Source organism: Aotus nancymaae, unplaced genomic scaffold, assembly GCF_030222135.1.
Source record: "Aotus nancymaae isolate 86718 unplaced genomic scaffold, 86718_ANA_hifiasm-v0.15.2.pri h1tg000089l, whole genome shotgun sequence".
Lineage (NCBI taxonomy): Eukaryota > Metazoa > Chordata > Mammalia > Primates > Aotidae > Aotus > Aotus nancymaae.
In genome coordinates this window covers 2,282,072-2,306,934 of record NW_026988504.1, presented here as the reverse complement: position 1 = coordinate 2,306,934, position 24,863 = coordinate 2,282,072, and the positions used below count along the sequence as shown (strand labels likewise).

General features: G+C 60.7%; 1 protein-coding gene across 5 annotated transcripts in view; it reads left to right on the top strand.

Annotated features, from left to right (window-relative positions):
- RPTOR (regulatory associated protein of MTOR complex 1) overlaps window positions 1–5,463 on the top strand; it is a 427,638-nt gene extending 422,175 nt beyond the window's left edge. For all 5 annotated transcript variants that reach the window (XM_064369298.1, XM_064369297.1, XM_064369299.1 and 2 more), the window contains 5 exons: window positions 1,446–1,573; window positions 3,044–3,130; window positions 4,030–4,146; window positions 4,475–4,604; window positions 5,336–5,463. In XM_064369298.1, coding sequence (XP_064225368.1) covers window positions 1,446–1,573; window positions 3,044–3,130; window positions 4,030–4,146; window positions 4,475–4,604; window positions 5,336–5,404 — 531 coding nt within the window. In that variant the 3' untranslated portion in view covers window positions 5,405–5,463. The remainder of the gene's footprint in view (window positions 1–1,445; window positions 1,574–3,043; window positions 3,131–4,029; window positions 4,147–4,474; window positions 4,605–5,335) is intronic.
- The last annotated feature ends 19,400 nt before the right edge of the window (window positions 5,464–24,863 follow it).

Here is a 24,863-nt window from a genome sequence, read left to right as displayed (position 1 = left end):
GGTGCAGTCACAACTCATTGCAGCCTCAACCACCTGGCCCAAGTGATCCTCCCACCTCAGCCTCCCAAGTAGCTGGGACTAATTTTTTTAACTTTTTACGAAGACGGGGATCTCAGTATTCGCCCAGACTGGGCTCGAACTCCTTGCCTCCAGCAGTCCTCCTGCCTTGGACTCCCGAAGCACTGGGATCACAGGCGTGAGCCACTACACCCAGCCTCCGTGCTGCTTGAAACAACAGTGTTTTCAGTTTTGGCAAAAAGGAGTACACTGGTTTTGCCCAAGACAGCCTGAAAGAGTGACGGAGGCCCCACAGATGCACCCAGCAGGAAAGAAATCTAACTACCTAGATTTTGTTCAGAGCAGAGTGAGACCGCAGATACTATGAGGGCAGCACCTGAGTGGCTTTAGGGCCAGGATTTCCTTCCCCCAGGTCCCCACGGAGAGGTGTGGAGCAGAGGCCGTCCCCAGCCTCTCTCCTGGGCCGTTTGGTGTCAGGAGGGATGACTCAGCCCTGCCATCTAGGGCGGTGTGGAGCAGGCACAGCAGAGGAGAGGCCTGGGTACCCTCACTCAGCTGCTCGAAGCCACCATGGTTGCTCTGGGCAGCCGCAGCCTGAGAACCTGGCCCAGGCTCGTCCCTGGGAGCAGCCTCCCTTCTAACCTGACCAGCAGCCGTAATGGCACCTCCTTTGGTGAGTCCTGCACCTGTCTGGAGCCAGGGCCCTCAGGGCACGGTGGGGACACTGTGACCCCAGGGTCTGGTCACCAGTTGGGGTTGAGACTCTAGTGCCTGTCTTCATGGGCCCCTGAGGCCTGCGGTGACGGTGCTGTTCCTGCAGAGGTGCGTGGAGGTGCTGAGCATGGCGGGTGCTCCCTGAGCCGCACCCGGTGCCTGCACCCAGGTTTCCTCAGAGTGCGTGACCCAGCACCACCCACTGTGCGTGGAAAACACCCTCCCTCTCATGGCCCCACCCAGGTGCCATCGCCCCCGCCCCGCTTCTCCAGCACTTACAGCCCCGAGGGAGCCGGACGACCATCCTGGACTCGTCCCGAAGCTCATTAGAAGTTCTGAGAGGCCACTAGCGAGGAGTCCTTGCCAAAATGTGCTTCACTTTCCTTTTTAGGAGACAGAGAGAGGTTGGAAGTTTAATTGGCACTGACAGCCAGTCTTACCCAGAGGCGTTTGCAGGCCGCCGATCGGGGTGGGACTGGGCTCTGCCTGGCTGGCTGGGGGCCCAGATGCCTCCAGCTGTCCCTCGAGGGCCCAGGGAAAGGGAGTGACTCAGTGCCCCGCCAGCCCCGGCCTCTCCCTGTGACCCCCGGCCTCCCCCGGCCTTCCATGCTTCCCTGGATAGAGAGAAGGCCCCTGCAGCCAGGGAGGGGGATCCCCACAGCTGTGGCGGCATCAAGTGCCTCGGGCTTCACCAGGCTCTCGTCTGGCCCTAGGACATCCCCACGGGCGCAGACAGCTGCGTGACAAGTCTGTCCTGCGATTCGCACCGCTCACTCATCGTGGCTGGCCTGGGTGACGGCTCCATCCGCGTCTACGACAGAAGGATGGCGCTCAGCGAATGGTACCTTGGCCCCACGTTCTCCCTCCCCCACGGCTGGCAGGGCACCTTCTAGGTGGTAGAGACCACTTGGCTGCCGGGTGGCTGGGTCCAGGTTTCTCAGTGAGGTGTAAAACTTCCCTGGGAGCCCACGATAGAGCATTTAGGCCAGTCATGCTGGCTTCCCAAAGCCGCCAGGCCCATGCCACAGAGGCCCATCCCACAGAGGCCCGTCCCACAGAGGCCCATCCCACAGAGGCCCGTCCCACAGAGGCCCATGCCACAGAGGCCCGTCCCACAGAGGCCCATGCCACAGAGGCCCGTCCCACAGAGGCCCATCCCACAGAGGCCCGTCCCACAGAGGTCCATGCCGCAGAGGCCCATCCCACAGAGGCCCATGCCACAGAGGCCCGTCCCACAGAGGCCCATGCCACAGAGGCCCGTCCCACAGAGGCCCATGCCACAGAGGCCCGTCCCACAGAGGCCCGTCCCACAGAGGCCCATGCCACAGAGGCCCGTCCCACAGAGGCCCGTCCCACAGAGGCCCATGCCACAGAGGCCCGTCCCACAGAGGCCCATGCCACAGAGGCCCGTCCCACAGAGGCCCATGCCACAGAGGCCCGTCCCACAGAGGCCCGTCCCACAGAGGCCCATGCCACAGAGGCCCGTCCCACAGCCTGTGGAGGAGCACAGGGCACAGGCCGTGTGGGATGAGCCAGTGGACTGGAGGCAGAGGCTATCAGGGTGAAGCAGTACCCAGCCAGGCACCTGCCACCTCTGAGCTTATCTGAGAATACTGCCACTGCCTGCCACCTCCCAGGTCACAGAACAAATGTCCAGGGAGGAGTGTCTGAGGGCACACCATGCGCACAACAGCCCCAGGCACTGCCTCTCAGCTGAGCACCCCCATGGGCAGGCACTGTTGCTGCCCCGGGTCTGGCAGAAAACTGTCATGGCCCACGCTGCTCGTGCAGGAGAAGTGAATTCCACCTGGCACGGAGCGAGGGTTCCAGGAAGGCCCCTGTGCTCCAGCTTCATCAGCTTTAAGGGTCTGGGATTCTCCTTGCTGACCTTCAGTCTGCACAGATTGGGGAGACACAGTGAGGAGTTTTGGGGGAAGCAAAGCGAAGGGTGGGCAGGGCGTGGGAGCACTGCGATGGCCACTGTCTCCGTGGCCTGATGGTGACGTAGGGCCCAGCCCTGAGCCGGCCCGGGGAGAACGCAGGGGGTCTCAGCAGGAGCAGGTCGCCCAGAAGGGGCTATGACCTGTGTGGGCCCTAGCCCCTCGTGGGGGCAGACGGGAGGCAGGACGGGCAAGGGCCTGCGGACCCCATGGCACAGGCAGACCCAGGCAGCTCCCGGTGGGAGCCCTGGTTCCTGGACTCAGGGCCATGCGCCCAGTCAGCAAAACCTGTCCAGTTGTCCCCAGAGCCCTGGAAGGTGGGGACATTCTCCGGGGCAGCGCCCCTGCTGAGCGTGCCCTCTTCCCTGCAGCCGCGTCATGACATACCGGGAGCACACGGCCTGGGTGGTGAAGGCCTCCCTGCAAAAGCGTCCCGACGGCCACATTGTGAGCGTGAGGTAGGAGCCCCGAAAGCTCACAGCCGCTCTGCTGTGAAAACATCATTTTCCTTCCGTTTAAAATATGTCCTTGGTATTTAAACAGCTGGAAGGGGATGGCATTTCGGGCAGTAATTAACTCCTGTGTTGGGACTGGCCAGAAAGGTCAGGCTGGCCCTCGGGGGCCCAGGGGCCACGGCTGCTCCAAGTGGGGGGACACCTCAGGAACTTTCCTGGGCTGCTGACTGCAGAGGGTGCGGCGGGAGTTAGGCAGCTGCTCTCCCTCCACGGGCAGGGACGTCGGGGGTGGCGGGGCTGGCGGGGGCAGTGGGGGTAGCGGGGCTGGCGGGGGTGGCGCACTTCCCAGGCATGTGGCTGTAAATTCAGTCCTGCTGCTCAGTAAATACAGCACCAAGAGCAGTGAATATTTATTTGCCTATTAAAGAGAGAACAAAACGTAATTTATGATCACAAAGCCAGCATTTCTTCAAAGAGATGCTCTGTTCCCCCTTGTTTGTGATACAAAAACCTAACATAACTCTTGGAATGGACGCCTGCTGGGGGTGGAAGGCAGGAGGCCATGGAGCCTCAGAAGGGCCGGACCATCCCTCGGGCCACGCAGCTGCCATCCGGCCTCCCCTCCCGGGACTGCAGGCCCTGGTTGCGTTCGATCTGTGCTCTGTAGCTCCCAGCCTCCTCCTGCGTCTGTGCCTGTGACTGTCTCTCCGGGCCTTTCCTGGCTCTCAGGGAGCGGGGTGGGCAGCCCTTACCAGGGGTGCTGAGAGTCCAGGCAGCTTTTTCCCTGAGCCGCATGTGTGCAAACAGGCATGCAACCCCACACACCCAGGTGCACCGTCCCCCTGGCCAGGCCCCTCCTGGGGGCTCCAGGAGGAGGTGTCACCGTGACCCTTTCTTGGCAGTGTGAACGGAGACGTGCGCATCTTTGATCCCCGGATGCCCGAGTCTGTGAACGTGCTTCAGATCGTGAAGGGGCTGACGGCCCTGGACATCCACCCCCAGGCAGACCTGATTGCGTGGTAGGCGACTCCCACCTCCCAGCCTCCCCGTCACCCGCCTCGGTCCTCTGTGCAAACAGCAGGCGCTCGTGTTCCTGTCCCCACAGGGCCTGTTGAGGGAGGGCAGAGGCCATTTCACCACTGTCAGGAAATACGAACGCAAGGTCTCTCCTCGCGATATCCTCCTTCCCAGGACAACTCCCAGGGCCCCGCCAGGCCCGAGTCCTCAGTGAGAGGGACCAGAGGGTCACCCTGCCACGAGCTGGCTGTCCCTGCACTCTCTGTCTCTGGGCCTGTCTTCCACCCTCAAAGGAGAGGGCAGTGACACCGACACTTTCTGTCCCCGCAGTGGCTCCGTCAATCAGTTCACCGCCATCTACAACGGGAACGGAGAGCTGATCAACAACATCAAGTACTACGACGGCTTCATGGGCCAGCGGGTCGGCGCCATCAGCTGCCTGGCCTTCCACCCGCACTGGGTCAGCGCCGCGGGGGGCGGGGCTGGGAGGCGGAGCGTGAGGCGGCAGGGGTCCTGCCCACTGGCCGCCTGAGGGAGAGGCTTCCCTGGGACCCAGGATCTCTAGGGCTCCCCCCAGAAGCAGAGCCCCAGTCCCGTCACTGTCACTCGGGAAGAGTTGACAGCGAATGCACAGTGGCCAGCGTGGAGCTTGTGCCCTCAGAGCCTGCACTAAAGCCATCCCTGGGGAACCTCCAGGCACCGGCCTCAGGGCACCGCCCCCACACGCTCGGCTGTCACCTGCACGGCTCCCTGGCCTTGTCGCAGCCTCCGCACGTGGCTTCAGGCTGTTGTGTTTGTGTCAGGAATCTGCCCGCCCGCCTTCTGGTGGTGTGAGGTTCCATGGGAGCCAGGCATGCAGCTCTGCCAACACGCGTGACATGAGATGCCCAGAACTGGCCCTGTGGGGCGGTCCCGAAGAAAACAGGCAGGACCCGTGGGCAGCACCACACCCCTCACAGAGTGCCCCATGCGTGGGCCCTGCAGAGGGACACGGGGGGTGGGTACCACCCCCTCACACACTGTGCATGGGCCCTGCAGAGGCCTGGTGGGTTCCAGCCCAGCATTCCCGGGCCTGAGGCGGGCGTGAGGGTTCCTGAGACCCGGCGGGAGCTGGCTAAGGGTGTGGGTTGGCCTGCGCCTCCCCACAGCCTCTCCCTGAACCCCGGCTCACGCCCTCCTCTCTCCTCGCAGCCTCACCTGGCCGTGGGAAGCAACGACTACTACATCTCCGTGTACTCGGTGGAGAAGCGTGTCAGATAGCGGCGTGGCCCCGGCCCGCCAGGCCACGGCCGCCCGCTGTACATAGTGAAGCTGCCACTCGCCCGGGCACGGGGCGTCGGCTGCCAGGGTCCCGCAGCGTGAACGTTGTGCCGCCTTAGCCGCTGGTGACGCAGGAGGGCCCTGCCGCTCGCTTTCGTCCGTCTTCGCTGTCGTGTCTGGACATCAGGGAAAGGGAGGGCCGGGTTGACGGTGGCTTCCCACGGAGCGCCAGCATCCAGGTGTTCCCCACAGCCGCGGCGCCGCCGTCCCTCTCCTGCTCTGTGTTTCTCTGAGACGTTGAAAGGGGAAACGCCTCATTTTATTTCCATGTGATCAGAGCATTAGCTGCAGAAAACCCCCAGACAGAGGGAGCCCCGGCGGAGAGGCAGGTGTGCAGCTCCTACGGTTCCCTGGGGCGACTGCCCCCATCAGGCCAAGAGCGAGTGAGAGGTGGCACCCCAGCCAGGCCCACCGCCTCTCACAGTCAGTGCAGGCAAGCAGGGGACATTTCCTAGCCGGCTGGGGACACTGGAAATTCGGGAAACCAAGGCAGGGGGAGAAGGAGATGTCCCTCCAGCTGGCGGGTGTGAAGGAAGCTGCGCAGGGCCGGGGGTCCGGGCTGTCCTTGGCCACTGGCCACATCACTGAGCAGGAGGAGTGCACCCCACCCCACCCCACCCCTCCAGCTCTCTAGACTCCAGTTTGGGCCCCTCTCATGCAGATCTGTCGGCCGGGGGCTCTGGCCGTGCACCGGGGAGGCAGGTCCTTGGCGATGTAGCCCCTGCCTTAATCCACAGGGCTCCTTTCCCTCGAAGGGCTGCTCTTCCTCGTGGGCGCGGGGACAGCGGCCGGGTCTGTGCCCGCACACAGGCGTAGTACATGCATGTGCAGGCACCGCGGCCGGCACCTCGGGGCGTACACACAGGCAGCAGGGTCTGCCTGCTGTGCCCTCGCAGTCCATCACACACAGGCAAGAGGCACTGCCGGGCCCCAGGTGGCTCTGGTGACACCAGCCCCATCTCCAGCTCCCAGTCGCCCTTGCTGATGCGACCTTGGCTTGCAGCTGGGTGGGTAGTGCAGGTAAGCCCCTTGGTCCTTGCCTCCCCATGTGTCAGGCTGTGGGGACACCTGCAGGTGGGTGCTGTGTGGACAGTCCCGCCGGGAGGGGCAGCCGGGCATGTGTGAGCAGTTACAAACAGAACACAGCCGAAATGATGGGGTTATTTTTCCATGTCCGTCAGGAATCAGGATTATTCAGAGGTAGAGGAGACAGGTGGCTTGATTCTGCCCACGACAGTGGGAATGAGAGCTGGGCGGCGAGGCCCAGCTCCCTCACGCTGTGGCAGGCATCCCGCTCTGGCCAAGAGCATCCTCTGGGTGGATGGCACCCTGCCTGGCCATGCTGGGCCAGAGAAACACCTGGGCTTTGGAGGCCTGAGCTGGAGTCTGAGCTGGGGCTGGCAGGGGCAGAGGCGGCCCCTCTGCTGCTCCTTTTCGGAATTTGAGCTCCCACCAGAAGGCTCCGGCATGAATCCCATCCCCACATCCGGGTCGAGTGAGCAGCTCAGGTCCGGAAGGTGTAGAGAGCCCCGACCCCACAAGTCCCACCTCACTCAGCTTACAGGCCATGCCAGGCGGCGGCACCAAAACCTTCCAGAAGCCCAGCTCCACCTGCAGACACAGCTTCCGACCCAGTCCTTCAACTCGGTTCTTACCTAACACGCATTTCTGTTTGTTTTGAGACAAAACCACCACCTGTCAAAGTGCAGGTGGCTCCAGAGGGGGCAAGGCCCTCCCACCCCCGGGCACCGCGTGCCATGTGCACGCGGCTGTATCTTCACAGGTCTGATGCGAAAATTCAATCATGACGTAGCCAAGGCTCGAGAGCGCACCGGCCTCACGGCTCATTATCTCTATTTATTTTACCAAATGCGAATTGAGAAAGACTTTGATGAAACCCGAAATTGAAATGTGAAGCTAAGAGCAGTGACAAAAGTAGACTTCACATGCAGACTCCGTGGCTGGCGGCTGTGTCTTTTAAGGAAACTGCCCACCCCGCCTCGGGGGCGTCGGCCAGAGCAGCGCTCGGGGGGAATGTTGCCCGGGTCTCCCCTGCTGTCCCCAGGGCCCCTGGCAGCACTGCGTCCTGGGCACTATCCAGGCGGCCACCACAGCCATGGGGGCCTGGCACGTCCAAGGGTGTGGGAACGTCTCGGTCCTCGCCTCCTGGGCAGCAGTCTCTCCCAGGCAGTGCCCGCAGTCCTGTGACACAGACCCCACATCGGGGAGCGCACTGTGGCAACAGCTGTCCTGTGATGTAGGCCGGGCACATTTCTTTCTGTTTAAAATGACACAATTACCCTCTCACAGAGGCCCCATTCAAGTCTGCATTGAAATCGGCCGTGTCAGACTTCTGGGGGAGAAGCCGTTTCCCCACCTCTCCTGCCTCTGGAGGCCCCCACAGTCCTTGGCCCATGGCCCCTTCCTCCGCTTCAGAGCCTCTGACCCAGGGCCACGCCGCCACCACTTCTCTTTCTGATGCAGCTGGAAGTTTCCAGGCAGGGGCCGGGCCCACCTCGGACTGTGCCGACCTCACTCTTCGTCCCATCCGCCCAGCCCTCTGGCCAATGCCATATATATATTTTTTTTGAGACAGCGTATTACTCTTGGCACCCAGGCTGGAGTGCAGTGGCATGATCTTGGCTCACTGCAATCTCTGCCTCCTGGGCTTAAGGGATTCTCCTGCCTCAGCCTCCCAAGTAGCTGGGATTACAGGGGTGCACAACCACACCCAGCTAATTTTTATATTTTTAGTAGAGGTGGAGTTTCGCCGTGTTGGCCAGGCTGGTTTTGAACTCCTGACCTCAGGTGATCACCTGCCTGGGCCTCCTAGAGTGCTGGGATTACAGGCGTGAGCTACTCCACCTGTCTTACTCTGGCCAATTCTTGAAAGGCTCCTATTTCTAGATGGAACTTTGCTCTGCAGGCCATGGCCTATCCCTGAGGCTTTTCCCACACAGGAGGGTCTGTGCAGGGGTTGGGAGCTGGGGAGAACGCTCTGGAAGCCACAGCAGAGGCAACAGGCCTGGGCACGGCCCTGCAGGGCGAGTGGGAGACAAGGGTCTGGGGATGGTCATGGGGTCGCCACCTCAGGGGCCTGACTTCCTGGAGAGCTTGGGAACAGGCGCTTGTCCCCCTGGCACCTCTTGCCTGCTGACCAGAATTGGGTCTCAGACATTGAATAACTTGCTCCAAGCCCTGCCTGTTGGGTGGCGGCAGGGACTGGGGTCCTAACCCCACCCCAGGGCCACATGCAGAGACCTTTGCTCCACCGCTTAGGCGGGGGTGGGTCAGGGCTGGAGGAGTGTTAGGAACAGATGCTCAGTGCTGCAGAGAAGACTCAGCACCGAGACAAAAGATCTCTCAGCAAAGCAATTTTTACTTTTTTACTTCCTGGACTGCAGGAAGGTACCCTCGCCAGCCATCTTGCCACGAGAGTACCATGAATAAAGTAAAAGGAAGCATATTTATCCTTTACCCATTTGGGGTCCTCACTGCTGAGTCTGATCTCCGTTGGCTGGAGCCAGACCTCACAATCTAAACTAAAACCCGATTGGCTAACAACTTAAAACTTTTCTTAACAGGTAAAAGCAGTGGAGAGCTGGGACAGGCCTGTGAGCACGTCCAGCACAGAGATCTTGGTTAAAGTACAAGGACACAGAATGTACTACGTGCCTGTAAGCACGGCGTGTCCAACAGCTACATGGGACAGGGCTTCACAAAGTTATTAGCACACTTATGATTTATTCTTTAACTAGGAAGGGAAGTTTAAAGAGGAGCTTTTCTGCTTCCCAGAGGGAGCCACGCACTCGGGACGCACAGGTGGCCGTTGTGCATGCCCCGCCCCGGAGCAGGCCGGCGGGAGTGGCAGCTGGGAATTTGGATGCACCAGGGTGACGTGTGGAGCCACCAGCCCGCTGCGCATTCACAGGGGGCACCTGCTACCCGCTGGGCCCCCACCCGCCACAGCCTCACCCCCAGGGCTCATGACTCCTCTGGGAAGTCCCCTCTGCTCGGCGCAGCACTGAATGGCCTGTCTGGGGCGTTCCTTGTGTTCATGTCATTCCTTGTCCCAGGAGAGGTGCTGGCACCGCTGCAGCCTGGGCCCTGGGAGGAGCAGAGGTCAGGAAGGCACCTCCGGCGGCTCTTGACAAGGTCCTTGGAGGATGGGCCGGCGCGGGGAGCAGCCAGGCCGGGGAACAGGCAGATCACAGAGGCTGGGGGGGTCATGGCCAGGGGTGGGGGCACAGCAGAGAACTGAGGCCAGGACTTGGGAACAGCCCAGGCCTCCAGACCCCTGTGCCCCCAGAATGATGCAGCCACTCTGTGCCCGAAGCTTCCTGTGGCTGCGGCCACCAATCTTCACAAGCCGGCGGCTGAGAGCAACAGACGTGTTCTCACCGAAGGCAGCTCAGACTCAGGCTCCCTGGGCTAAAATCAAGGTCTTGGCCAGGCCACGCTCCCCCGGAAGCCCCCGGATCGACCCCTTCCTCACCCATTCCAGCTCCCAGAGGCAGCCTGCAGCCCGTGGCTCCAGCCCCTTCCTCTCTTCCCCTCACTGACTCTCCTGCCTCCCTCCTCCACACTTTTTTTTCTGAGACAGGGTCTCACTGTCACCCAGGCTGAGTGCAGGTGCCACTGCAGCCTCGACCTCCTGGGCTCAAGCAATCCCCCCACCTCAGCCTCCTGAGTAGCTGGGACCACAGGCATGCGCCACCACGCCCGGCTAATTTTTGTTACTTTTTGTAGATGGGACTCGGTCTCACTATGTTGCCCAGGCTGGCTTCGAACCCTTGAATTCAGGGGATCCTGCTGCCTCGGCTTCCCAAAGCCCTGGGATTGCAGGTGTGAGCCCTGTGCCCGCCCTTCCTCCACTTTTAAGGACCTTGTGATTACAGTGGCCCCCCGGGGTGCTCCAGGATCTCCTAGTTTAAGGTCAGCTGACCCAACCTTCATTTCATCGGCAACCCGGATCCCCAGCCAGGTAGTCACAGGTTCCTGTTAGGATGTAGACATCGTTGGGGACGCTAAGCTGCCAACTAACCCCGCCTACGAGCCAAAGGCCCTCCCGCCAGTCAGAGCTCACAAACTCGGGGGTGTTGGGTAGACACGGGAGGGTGGGGAGGAGATGCCCAGTGGGGTTGGGGGAGCACCGGCCCCTGGTGGGCCTCCCAGATCCCGGGGCCGAGGCATGGGGAGCTGGCCCCGCGTCCGGGTCCTTGGGGCTGTCGGTAAACAAGCGGATTCCCCGTGACACAGCGACTGCCCCGGATTCCAGCCCAGGTCAGCACAAACAGCCCGGCGCGGGCAGTTGCCATGGGAGCCTTCGCGGAATCGCATTTGTTTGAGGTAAGGACGCCGGCGCTCCTGCATCTGCACCTTGCCTGCTCCTGTGGTTTCCCATTAGCTTCAGCTTTTCTGTCACTGAGACCTGAGTACCAATCGAGTGCTCGTCCACATGGGGGATGAGCCAGGCCCACACCTGCCCCTGCCGGACCCTGGAGGGCCAAGCCTGGTGGCACCACGTGGAGCAACGCTCAGCCTCCCGGTGAGGGCCAGGAGTGGCCACAAGGGCTGCCTCTCATGGGGGCCCCTGCTCAGCGCGGCTCTGCTGGGTGGGACCGCAGGCACCCGCCAGATGGGCATCTGTGGCCTCCAACACACATCTGTGCCCAGCCCCCTTCCAGGGGTCTCAGCAGAAGCCCTCGGGAGGCGGCAGAGGAGTTGGCCTCTGGGGGTCTGCGTCTCAGTTACGTGGTGGTGAGGAGCCCACGAGCCCCCAGATGTGGGACAGAACCTCAGAGTTGGGCACAGAAGGGGAAAGAGCCCTCGAAGGACAGACACCGTGGGTGGGGAGCAGGGAGGCCAGGGCTGGGGCCGAGTGGGGCTTCCCACATCCACCTGCTGAAGCCCCAGCCCCCCAGAGCCCCTGCACCCCGGCATGCAGCTGTTTGGAGACAGGGTCTTTGCATGGGTGATGAAGGTGAAACGAGGTCATCAGGGTGACCCTAACACAATAGGACTAGTGTCTTTATGAGAATGGAGATTGGGACACAGCTGTGCACAGAGGCCCCATGGTCCCCACATCCACAGCCTACCTGCTGTAAGGCCGATTGCCTCGCCGGGAGCTCAGACGCACACCACCCCCGCCTTTTTTCCGAAAGCTCAGACATGCTCGGGTTGTTCCCTTCTCCCCTTCTCGCACAGCCTGGCTTTCCCTTAAAGAACCCAGTATGCAAGCGGGGTCTTGTGATTCTAACCAATAGTAGCCGAGTCTTTCTAGCCAATAGTAGCCAAGTCTTTCCAGCCAATAGCAGCTGAGTCTTTCTAGCCAATAGCAGCAAAGTAATTCTAACCAATAGCAGCCGAGTCCTGTATGCAAAGGCTTCTAACCTTACCCAATAGCAGTCCTGCTCTCCGACAACCAATCGAGCTCCTTCACTCCCTATAAAACCCCACGTCTGAGAGGAGTCCGTGCGACTTCTCTGGTCTCTCCTGTCGGACCGCAGAACCTTGTCCGGGAGCCTGACTAAATTCCTTCACATTGGATCTTCTTATGTTGGCCTCAGTTTCTTCCTTTTAAACTCGGCAAGAACCCAAGAACAAACCTTACACCTGCCAGGAAGAGTGTCCCTGGATGGAGGTAGCCCGGAGGCCCCTCCATCTCCAAGTCCAGCCGCCAGTCAGAGTGGTGGAGAGGGAATACAGTCCTGCCACTCAGGCTGCCAGGCTCACAGTGGTTTGCTAGGTGGGCCTGGGACACGCAACCACTGTGGCCCCTCGGAGCCCCAGCCTGCATCTCCTCTTAACGTGGGGGCAGTAGCTACAGGCAGGAGTGCTGTGAGCACCAAATGAGATCACGGAAGCTTCCAGAACAGCACTGGCACCAGGGAAGCACCTGATGGACACTGTCCGAGGTCACCTGAGGACTCCTTCATGGCCGCGGGTGCCACAGGGCTTGTGAGCTGGGGGACACGGCTCTGCCAGAGCTCAGCCAGTGCCGAGCCCCAGGGCTGCACGGACCCACCTGGACCGTCAGAGAGCGGACCCCGAGCTGAGCCTGGTCACCTGGTGCCACCCAGCTGAGACCGTGTCCTGTCAGTGGCTCCTGAGTTGGAGGAGGAACAGCCCAACGGTGTGGGCCCTGCCCGTCCTTCCCACTCCACCTCAGGAGGGAGCCTTGCTGCGGCTGTCTGGCGGCTGCCCTGCCCGTCCCATCCTCCCCTCCCACGCCCACTACATTGGCCTGACTGTGGCCTCCTCTGCACAGGGAGCTAGGGGGTCCCTCCTCTTGGGCCCCAGGGTTCCCACGCCGGCCCTGCCATCCCAGGGGCAGGAAGAGCCACAGGGCTCCTGGGGCTGAGGCTCCGTCCACTGCCATGTGGCCCAGGCACCCGTGTCCACAGAACACAGGACAAGAGATGCACACCCGGCCCTGCCACACCACTGTGAGGACAGAGAAGGCATGGCGTGGCCTGGCAGAGGGCCACAACCACGGAGCTGAGGGCCTTGGGTGGCCTGGGCCAACCGGGTTCCACCCTGCAGCCAGGGGCTCCTCCAAACCCAGCGCTGTGGGTTTGAGGCTGTAGTGAGCTCTGTTCACACCACTGCACTCCAGCCTGGGTGACAGAGCCAGACCCCTGTCTCAAAAAAGACAAGAATGTGAAAAGGCAACCTACAGAAATGGATTGAACTATTTGCATATAATCTATGTGATAAGGGTTTAATATCCAAAATATATAAGGAATTTTGCGGTGAGCCAAAACTGTACCACTGCCCTCCAGCCTGGGTGACAGAGCGAGACTCTGTCTCAAAAATAAATAAATAAAATGGTTGTTAGCCGGATGTGGTGGCACAGACTGTCATCCTAGCTACACGGGAGGCCGAGGTGGGAGGACTGCCTGGGCCCAGGAGCTAGAGAGAGACTGCAGTGAGCTGTGATCACCCTGTGATCACGCCTGGGTGACAGAATGAGACCCTGACTCTACAAACTGAAAATAATGACTTAATTGCATGTTATGTGAAATCCACCTCAACTTTTTACACTGACAGAAACGCAAACTGACGCCAGAGAGCAGCGGCTCATGTGCGCACCTTCAGTCCCTCCAGGTTCGAGTGCGAGGATTTGCCGTGAGAAAGAGAAAGTCTCCCAAGTCAGTGCAGCCTGAGAGGGAGGGCGCCAGCTGCTGCGGCCAGAACCTTCTGCCTCTCCAAAACCCCGGGTGGAATTTGAATCCCCAGTCTGCCATATTAAGAGGTGGGGTCCTCTGGGATAACTGGGTCATGAGTGGAATTAAGGCCGGTCTAAAAGGCCTCACGCCTCCACTCCCTTCTGCTCTCCTGCCTCCCGCCATGGGAGACACAGTGCTCAAGGCTCCATCTTGTTAGCAGAGAGCTGCCCTCCCCAGACACGGAATCTCCAACACCCTGACCTTGGACCTCAGTCTCCAGAACTGCAAGAAAGAAATGTCCATTGCTCATCAATTACCCAGTCTCCGAATTTTGTTACAGCAGCATGAACAGACTAGGACCCGAGAGCTCGCCAAGGACCATGGGGGCCCGGAGTCAGGAGACGCAAATCCAGGCCTGGAACAGCCAGAGAAACAGACACATCCGGCAGCCCCAGGGACCCGCGGCTCTCATGGGCACGAGGGCAGCAGCCCAGCCCCGGGCCCTGTAACCCCCTCATCTCTGGGGGAAGTCACCTGGAGGGGCCCGCGTGGCCAGAACTGAGGCCTCTCGCCCACAGCCCCCCAGGCTTGAGATGCACCCGGCCCGCAGCTGAGCTGCAGAATTCTGATCCAGGGCGGCCTGTGCCTCGGACGTTCATAATCCACCACACCGCAAGAGATGACCCCACAACTCTGCAGCTGAAAGCAGCCAGGCTTGGTCATCCCACACACTCTCGGGCCAGGAGACCAGAAGCGGCTCGGTGGGAAGCCTGGCTCGGGTCTCCCGGGGGCGGCCATCCAGCTGTCAGCCAAGATGGAGGCCCCGTGCCATGAATGACCCAATCTCAAAAGTGACCTGCCATCACTCTGCTCTGCCCTTGGTCACTCAGACCAACCCAGCGCAGGGTGAGTGGGGGCACAAGGACCACTTCAGGGCTGTGGCAGCCTCCTGTGGCAGCAGCTGACATGAGCTCGTCCCGCCTTCCTGGGCTTCCTCCTACCCCCAGGCCTGGCCTTCTCACCCCTTCCTGGCTCTCTTCAAGCCATCCCTCCCGGCATCCTTCCGGGGCTTCAGACCACAGGCACAGCCCACCCAAAACACACCCTCCAGGCCCCCAGGGGTCCCCTCCTGGCTGCTCATGTGCCCTCGTGACATGAGCCTCCCAGCCGCCCAGTTCCAGCCACCACCGTCACTCCCAGGGGCCACTGCAGCAGTCTGCCTGGCAGTCCCAGCACCACCCACACAGGCCCCTTAACTCCGTGCCTCTGTTTCCCCTGTGGAACGCAGATGGTCCCCTGTCCTCCTGGAAGGCTGGCTGTGTGGGAGCCGGGGCAGTGGCGTGTGCATGGGAACTGGGGTAGTGGTGTGCATGGGAGCCGGGGCAGCGGCATGTGTGCAGCCTGTGACCCTGTGTCAGCCAATGTCATCTAACTGGCGCCACGTCTGCCCAGGGGCTTAGGCCAAAGGCTGATCTCACCCCATGCCCCTTCCCCTCAAGGCCGCTCCCGCCCATCCAGCTGCTCGCACCATCGACCCCAGGACCTCCAAGCCTGTTTCCCACTGCGACCCCTTCTCCCCAGGGGGAGCATCCAGGGTGAAAACCCAAGCGAGCTCAGCTCCTCTCAGGTGAGGGCCCAGCGCTTCCAGCTGGCCGAGAGCAAGGTTGGACCAGCCCTGGGGCTCCATACCCCACTCACTGCCAGTCCTGATGCTGCACTGTCACCCCCCCGTCCCTCTATCTGGGGCTTGGAAGGCCCAGAAGGCTTAGAACGCCACCTCCTCAAGGAAGCCTTCCCTGACTACCTACCCAACATCCCTCCACCCCCCGCACCCCTCCATTCCTCTGTGTTCCCTGTCATATGCAAAGCCATGACAAAGGAACTGCAGTTCTCAGAGCAGGACCTGCCCATGGTACGCGCTAAAGAAACGAATGAATATGAATGAGTGAATGAGCGTATGACTGGGTGAGTGGGTGAAAAAGTGAATGAGCAAGTGTACGAATGAGTGGGTGGGTGAATGGGTGAATGAGTGAGTGAATGAATGAATGAGTGGGTGAGTGAACGAATGAATGAGGGAGAGAGGGAGGGAATAAATGAGTGAGGGAGGGAGTGGGTGAGTGAATGAGTGAGTCAGTAAGAGAGCCAGTGAGGGATGGAGGGAGGGAGGGAGGGAGTTAATGAGCCGGTGAGTGAATGAGTGAGTGAGGGAGTGAATGAGTGAATGAGGCAGTGAGTGAATGAGTGAGGGAGGGAGTGAATGGATGAGTGAATGAGTGAGGGAGTGACTTCATCAAGCCCCGCAGATCCCGCAGCCACAGGGCCTCCCACTCCCCGCCCCACCCACCCCTGCACCCCCACCCCGCGTTTGCACAGGGGAGGGGCCCGCGAGGACCCGGGGCTCCCTGCTGAGGTCTGGGGGCCTCCCTTAGGGTGTCCGGGGTCTCTCCCGCAGGGGTGTGGGGTCCCGCCTGCCGGCGTCTGGGGTCTCTCCCTCCGGGGTCCGGGGTCCTGCCTGCCAGGGTCCGGGGTCTCTCCCTCCGGGGTCCGGGGTCCGAGGTCCCGCCTGCCGGGGTCCGGGGTCTCTCCCTCCAGGGTCTGGGGTCCCGCCTGCCGGGGTCCGGGGTCTCAGCTGTGAGGGCCGGCGGCGTCCCCTGTCCTGCAGCGCCCCCGCGTGGCCGCCGCCGCCGCTGCTCCTCCCCTTGCCGGGGCCGCCGGAACACGCCGCTGGGAAGTCAGCCCCGAGGCCCCGCGCCACCCTCCCACCCCGTTTCTACCGCAGCTCTCAAGCCCTCAGAAGTGGCCTCCTCTGACAGCAGCCCCCTCCTCCCCGGCGCTGGCCCAGCCCCTCCAAGGATCCCCTTCCCTTCCCTCCTCCCTCCCCTTTCCTTCCCTCCTCCCTCCCCTCCCCTCCCCTCCTCCCTCCCCTCCCCTCCCCTCCTCCCTCCCTTCCCTCCCCTCCTCCCTCCCTTTCCCTCCCCTCCTCCCTCCCTTTCCCTCCCCTCCTCCCTCCCTTTCCCTCCCCTCCTCCCTCCCCTTTCCTTCCCTCCTCCCTCCCCTCCCCTCCCCTCCTCCCTCCCCTCCCCTCCCCTCCTCCCTCCCTTCCCTCCCCTCCTCCCTCCCTTCCCTCCCCTCCTCCCTCCCTTTCCCTCCCCTCCTCCCTCCCTTCCCTCCCCTCCTCCCTCCCCTTCCCTCCCCTCCTCCCTCCCCTCCCCTCCCCTCCTCCCTCCCCTCCCCTCCCCTCCTCCCTCCCTTTCCCTCCCCTCCTCCCTCCCCTTTCCTTCCCTCCTCCCTCCCCTCCCCTCCCCTCCTCCCTCCCCTCCCCTCCCCTCCTCCCTCCCTTCCCTCCCCTCCTCCCTCCCTTTCCCTCCCCTCCTCCCTCCCTTTCCCTCCCCTCCTCCCTCCCCTCCCCTCCCCTCCTCCCTCCCTTTCCCTCCCCTCCTCCCTCCCCTCCCCTCCCCTCCTCCCTCCCCTCCCCTCCCCTCCCCCCTCCCCTCCCCTCCCCTCCTCCCTCCCCTTCCCTTCCCTCCTCCCTCCCCTCCCCTCCCTTCCCTCCCCCTGGCTGCCCACTCCACCCCAGGGAGTGTCTGCAGCCAGGTCCCAACACCCGCGCTTCCCGGGCTCCTGCCCATACCTTGGGGATTTGCTTCTTTTGACTTCTTCCAGGATGTTCCTCGGGCTCATCATTTTATCGGCTCCCTGCATCACCCCTGCTTAGTCTGACCCTGAAGGTCCCACTAGGATCGTGGGAGCCCCTGCCTGGACACTCTCCGGCCCGTGGAGAAGGTGGCAGCTCCCCCATGCCCCCTGCGCCCCACCCACGTGGGGCGTCTGCGAGGACAGGCGTCAGCCCCAGTTCATGCTCCCAGCGTCAGCACGCAGCCCACGCGGGTCACCTGCGACACAGTGAAAGGCCCGTTCCCTCCCTCCACGCCTCTCAGCCCCATCTTCCCTCCCTCGAACCAGCGTGGTCTCAGGCATGGGTGCGACTCCCAGGCCCGGCGACCATGGGTCTTAACCTGCCATGGCTGCAGATGACTAGCCTGGGGGCGCATTCTGCTGGAAGGCGGAGAAGGGGGGCTGCCCTCTCCACCCCCGGCCCCCCAGCCCTAGGAGGAAGCTGCCGCGCAGTGGTCAGGGAAGAGGAGATGAGGGACAGAGAGTGGGAGGGCTTCCTCCGCTGGTGACCATGTCAGGTCAGTTCCTGCACCCAGAAGGCCAGGGGTCATCCCTGTGCAGCAGAGCGGCCAGCACCGCCCCTGGTGGACCCCTGGACGGAGGGACCGATTGGATGATGATAACATCATGTCTACGCCATTGGCACCTGACAGGGACCACATTTTCTCACCGGCTGCCTCCCTGTTTGTGTGTCATTTGAAGGCCAGCCCAATGTCACCCCCTCTTGGAACCTTCCCATGCCGTGTTCCATGTGAGTTTCCCCAGCAGGAAGGGCTCTTGAGCCGGGCGCGGTGGGAGAGTAGAATCCGTGTCCTTGTTCCTGGCTTGGGCCCACGTGAGGTCTTGCCGTGGCAGGTGGGCATTTTACGCTGGTGCTGGCGGCGGCTGTGGCCATCACCAAGGGTTTCCTGCAGTCCCTGCCACCTCCCGACTCTAAACACCAGTCATGTCCCCGAGATCCAGGGGTGGGACGCCCCGGCCTTCATTCCTCCAACTCTTAGTGATTTGAAGCACTTAATCCTCTGTATGAAATACCTTTCTTCTTGAAATGGCCAGAGGGGTTCCTGTTTTCTGGAGCAAACCTTAGCTGATGACCTCATTGTGGTGTTAAGGGCGGGTTGTGCTTCCCGAAACTCACAGGTGCAGTCCTGCCTGCCCCCCAGGGCTGCAGAACGCGACCTTGGTTGGAAATAGCGTCGGTGCAGATGGAATTAGTTGGGGTGAGGCGGCGCTGGAGCAGGGGCGCCTCCTCCACATTGCCTTGTGTTGGCCTTATAGAGAGGGAACGTATGGCACAGTCACACACAGAACACGACGGGAAGATGAAGGCCGAGGATGGGGTGACGTTTCTACAAACCGAGGGACACCGAAGGCTGCCCACCGTCACCGTCACTGGGGCCGGATTCTCCCTCAAACCCTCAGAAGGAATCCCCCCTGCTGGCTGTGGGAACCAGGGGTGGGCTGGCAATTTCCGACAGCAGGGGAAAGAGAACATCTTTGAGATCACGCACAAGCGCTCTGCAGTCTGAGTTCAAGTCAGAGGGAGAAAAATCAGAAAACAAGGAGGCCCCGTGACGAAAAGCTTCTGGTAGCGAGACCGCAGCATCTGAAAACCAGCTCCCAAGTTTTACTCTGCGGCTCGGAGGATTACAACAGAAATGACACTCTCGGCCTCCCCAGGTAACTCGTATGAACCTTAGAGCAGAGTGGCAGGGAGTGGGGATGGAAGGAGCTGAGGGGCGACCCTGACCCCTCCCCAGGGAGTCCCACTCAGCCTCGCTTGCTGGCAGAAGGAGCCCCGTCCCCGTCTGAGGCAGCTCCCACCTGGGAGACCTGGCCTGAAGCACCCGCCCATGGTGGGAGGCGGCTTCCCCTGGGTGCTCCAACTCCGTAACTGGAGTGAGATCCCAGCTGACTCCAGGGGGAAAAGTGAAAACCTGCCCCACCCCAAGATTATCAAGAGTTTACTCATTCGAGCTGGAGACCAGTGGTGAGCAGGGTCCACTGCTGGGGCGGCTGCGCACTCCCGGGACTCTGGGCTCAATCGTCTGCCTGAGCGTCCGTGAGAAGCCTGAGCAGTTCACTCCATTTGTCGCTGGAAACTTGGACTTGGATGGGCGCGGTGGCTCACGCCTGTACTCCCAGCATTTTGGGAGGCTGAGGTGGGTGGATCACCTGAGGTCAGGAGTTCAAGACCAGCCTGGCCAACATGGCGAAACCCAGTCTCTACTAAAAATGCAAAAAATTAGCTGGGTGTGGTGGCTCATGCCTGTAATCCCAGCTGCTCCGGAGGCTGAGACAGGAGAATCACTTGAACCCGGGAGGCAGAGGTTGCACTGGGCCAAGATCGCGCCACTGCACTCCAGCCTGGAGACAGAGCGAGACTCTCAAAAAAAAGAAAGAAACTTGGACTTAACAGTGGCCCAGCTGAGATGCCAGGATTTCCTTGGTAGAGCAGAGAGAAGAATCCAGTGACGCAGAGAGCCAGGAATGTCGTCAGGCACAACCCACTGACTGAGTCCCTCGTCCGTGTCCCCAAAACATTCCTTTTACAAAGGCCTGTGACTTGCTGGTGAGGAGCCTCTTAGCTCTGCAGGCCGCGGACAACGGAAAGACGCCGCCAGCAAGACTGGGTCCCCTGATCTCTCACGGGACCCTGGAGTGGCAAGGCCTGAGATGGATGGCCGCGGTGACGGAAGGGACGGGAGGCTGGGAGCAGAGAGTGCCCCAGGGATCGGGGCCCTTGGCCAATGGGTCAAGCATCCCCAGCACTGAAAAAGATGGACAATCTGTGAAAGTTTAAATTGATCATTTATTGAAAAAGCCAGGTCAGGCGCGGTGGCTCTCGCCTATACTCCCAGCGCTTTGGGAGGCCAAGGACTGAGGGTCATTTGAGCCCAGGAGTTCGAGACACACCTCGCCAACATAATGAGACTCCCCATCTCTACAAAAAATACAAAAATTAGCCAGGGGTGGTTGTGCACACCTGTGGTCCCAGCTACTTGGGAGGCTGAATGGGGAGGATCACCTGAGCCCAGGAGGTCGAGGCTGCAGTGAGCCGTGATGGCACCACTGCACTCCAGCCTGGGCAACAGTGAGACCCTGTCTCAAAAAAATACAATAAAAAGCTGGGCATGGTGGCTTACGCTTGTAATCCCAGCACTTTGGGAGGCCGAGGTGGGTGGATCATGAGGTCAAGAGATCAAGACCATCCTGGCCAACATGGTGAAACCCCATCTCTACTAAAAATACAAAAATTAGCTGGGTGTGGTGGTGCGCGCCTGTAGCCCCAGCTACTCGGGAGGCTGATGGAGTCTCACTCTGTCGTCCAGGCTGGAGTGCAATGGAGCGACCTCGGCTCACTGCAACCTCCTTGTCCCAAACTCAAGCAATTCTCCTGCCTCAGCCTCCCAAGTAGCTGGGACTACAGATGGCCGCCACCACATCTGGCTAATTTTTGTATTTTTAGTAGAGACAGGGTTGGCCAGGCTGGTCTCGAACTCCTGACCTCAAATGATCCACCCGCCTCAGCCTCCTAAAGTGCTGGGATTACAGGCATGAGCCACCACGCCCGGCCATCTTTTTTTTTTTTTTTTTTTTTTTTTTAATAGAGATGGGGGCTTGCTGGCTTGCCCACGCTGGTCTTGAACTCCTGGGCTAAAACAATCCTCCCACCTCGGCCTCCCAAGGTGCTGGGATTGCAGGTGTGAACTACCATGCCCAGACTTGTGCCATGTTTTAGGACCTGGTCTCAGAAGTCACACAGCATCACTGCTGCCATAATTAAAGTCTCAGCAGTGTGCCATTGTCACCCGAGCTCCAAATCCACCCTTCCTGGGCCTGCTTTGTGCTGGCGGAGCAGGACCCTGAAACATTTCTCCTCTGCTGGCAGGCTCAGTGTGAGGCTTTGACAGGAGAAGGCGCTGGAGGTTGCAGCCAGGCCTGGCAGAGGAAGGGACCTCCCGGTCCGGCCCCCCCCTTGGTGCAGCTGCTGGGGCGGGGGGGCTCCTCCGTGAGTCTCTGCCACCCGTGGACTGCGTCTCACAGACAGCCCCAGTCTGTCGCGCTCCCCAGCAAGATTCTCAGGCACCGGGCAGGAGTTCCCGTTGGGAAAGCTCTGGCCCATATGCATCCCTCGGTGAGTTTCTCAGCCAACTGGCGGGCTCCCCGCTGGACCGGCTCAGCCCTCACGCTGCGGCAACTTTCTCCACCGAGGGCAGGGCCAGCCTGCAGGTTCCTGTCCCGCAGAGCCCAGGCCCAGCCTCGGGGTGGGACGTTCTTCCAGGACCTTGTTTCTTCCCTCGTGCCCCCCGTGTCCTACAAACACTCGCCACTTCTGGCGCGGCTATTCCTGTATTCCTCAGAGCTCTCCTGTAACCTTTTAATAGCTAAATATCCTCTTCTAGTTTATGATTCTTGATGTTACATTTTCCCGTTCAAATCACTGGTGTGGCTTCTGTCCCCTGCGTGGAACCTATCGATACAGAATTAGCAGGAGGAGTGCCCCAGGAGGGCATGAGGGGTTGTTTTCATCATCCCTAGGGTGTGATGTAGGACTGAGCTTCTTGCCGATGGGAAACGGGGCGCCGGGACCTGCTCTGCAGCAGATTCACTGTGGTCTCTACTTAAGTGAAACAAAGGGCTGGGTGAGGTGGGTGCCGGGTGCCCAAGCTGCTGCCCTTCAGAGCAGAGCAGCAAGGACGACCCAGGACCTCGGGCCACGGGGTTCCTCCTCCCCGCACTGGGCGTTCACAGCAATCAGACGGCTGGTGGGAGCAGCTCCTTCCAGCGGCTCCAGAGAACCATCGTGGCAGCCCTCAGAGGAGCTCCTGTTTCTTCTCCCTGCAGGGCTGACACTGCTGAAAATCAAACACGGCTTTCAGTCCCACGCGTCACCTAATCACAGTGTCCACTGAGTGTGCAGCCTTGCCCACGTCCTCACCTGAGAGGCAGAACGCTCACAGGCTGTTCCCTGACCCAGCGTGCACGCAGCGCCGAGAAGCCCGCGGGGCTCACGATCTGCCCCTCCCAGGGCGCCCGAGGCTCCCCTGCCAGTGGGAATGGTGGTGGCTGAAGCTGCTGAGTTTGAAAACCCTCTACAAGCCCACCTGTGAGACCCTCGAGAGGGGTGGCCCATCCTCCCCGAGCCAGCTCAGCCACCTCTGGTTGCCCTGAGGCCTATAATCAGCATCAGATCTTAGGGACCCGGGACAGCGCCACACAGGAGACACCAGGTCATGCGGGCTTGGGAATTTTTCCTGTAAAGGACCAAACAGTGTCCCAGTGTGGTGGCTCCCGTCTGCAATCTCAGCACTTTGGGAGGCTGAGGCGGACGGATCACCGGATGTCAGGAGTTCGAGATCCGCCTGGCCAAAATGGTGAAACCCCACCTCTACTAAAAATACAAAAAAATTAGCTGGGCATGGTGGCAGGTTCCTGCAATCCCAGCTACTTGGGAGTCTGAGGCAGGAGGAGAATCACCTGAACCCGAGAGGCGGAGGTTGCGGTGTGGCCTCTGGCCGCCTCGCTCCCGCTCTTCTTCTTCTCCCTCCTCCGTTCCTCCTCCTCCTTTTTGGGGTGTGTGTGTGTGTGTGTGTGTGTGTGTGTGTGTGTGTGTGTTACGATCCTTAAGAACTGTAAAACCCATTCTTAACTGGAAGGCTGTACAGGAACCAGAGCAGAAACCAGAGAAAGTGCCCAGACCTCAGAGTCCAGGCGGACGTGGCCCGCAGGCTGTAGACTGGCAAACCCTGGCTTACATGCTACAGGAATTCAGGGATGTTTCAGATCGATGTTGCGGGAAGCGGGGGGAGGCTGTGCGGGAGTGGATTCAGGGAGGTTGGACCGAGGACGCTGCATCAGACTCTGCATCAGACGCTAGAGGGGGCTGAAGTCCCTGATCTGGGAGTCTGCTAAGCGCTCCCTCGCCTGACGGCTGAAGCTCAGACCCAAAGCCCACAGGCCCTGAGTCCAGGACACCGGCGCTCCGTGGCCTGTGGAGGAGAGAATCCGAAGGTCCACGGAGAGGAGCAGTGAGTGAATGTGACTTGCACGCCACACCCAGCCACACCCCACAGGCTCAAAGCACCGCCTTCCCAGACACGGGGAACAGCGGGCAGGGGGAGCCCCTGCACCCCATTGCTACTGCTCCCTTCGAAGGCCACATGTGACCGCAGGGGTGGGGGGTAGCGCAACTGAGATGGGCTCCTTGATCTGCGTGGGGTAATAGATCCCGGGGCCGCAGTAGGACAGGAAGCAGCCGCCACCAGCAAGTCCCTCAAAGGCCGTGTGTGCCGGCAGCCGCGGAACTGAGCTCAGGGTGCCCCGGCCCGCGCCTGGGGTGAAACAAAAGGTCGCTGACTTTAGTGTCGCTTGTCTTATGAAACAATAACAGGACTCGGAGTCTGGTGGCCAAACCTCACTTGAGTCACCGCAGTGGACGGCCACGGCCTCTCACCAACTCCCAGGCTGAGCCAATTCACAGACCTGGAGCCCTTGAGGTGGGGGCCAGGTCCATCGAGGGAGCTCCCTACAAGGAATAAGCAGCACAGCCCCTCCAGGGCTCCCCCAGAGGGACCCGCACCTGTTTACGAAAGTTAACTGTGGAACAGGGGAGAGAAACACTCAAGCATCTCGAGAATGACAAGACACTCGCCTCAAATGGATGCCAAGTTCTTTTCTGAGAAGGAGTCTCTGTCACCCAGGCTGGAGTGCAGTGGTATGATCGTGCCGTTACACTCCAGCCTGGGCGACAGGAATGAAACTCCGTCAAGAAAGAGAGAGAGAGTGGAAGGAAGGAATGAGGGAGGGAGGGAAGAAGGGAGGGAGGGAGCGAGGAAGGAAGGAAGGGAAGAGAAGAGAAATACCTGATGCCAGGCACAGTGGCTCACCCCTGTAATGCCAGCACTTTGGGAGGTCAAAGTGGGAGGACTGCTTGAGCTCAGGAGTTCAAGACCAGCCTGGGCAATGTGGTGAGACCCCCATCTCTACAAAAAACACAAAAATTAGCCAGGCATGGTGGCACACACCTGTGATCCTAGCTACTTAGGAGGCTGACTTGGGAGGATTGAGCCCAGGAGGTTGAGGCTGCAGTGAGCCGAGGTCACACCACTGTACTCCAGTCTGGGCAACATAGCAAAGCCCTGTCTCACAAAAAAAGAAAAAAAAAAAAACCTAAGACTGGTCATTTATGAAAAAAAGAGGCTTTTTTTCTTTTGAGACGGCATCTCAATCTGTTGCCCAGGCTGGAGTGCAATGGTGTGATCTTGGCTCACTGCAACCTCCACCTCCCGGGTTCAAGCAATTCTCCTGTCTCAGCCTCCCGAGTAGCTGGGATTACAGGCATGTGCCACTACATCCGGCTAATTTTTTATTTTTTTAGACGGAGTCTCGCTCTGTCGTCCAGGCTGGAGTGCAGTGACCCATTCTCAGCTCACTGCAACCTCTGTCTCCTGAGTTCAAGAGATTCCTCCAGAGTAGCTGGGATTACAGGCATCCATTACCACACCCAGCTAATTTTTTGTATTTTAGTGGAGACGGAGTTTCACCACGTT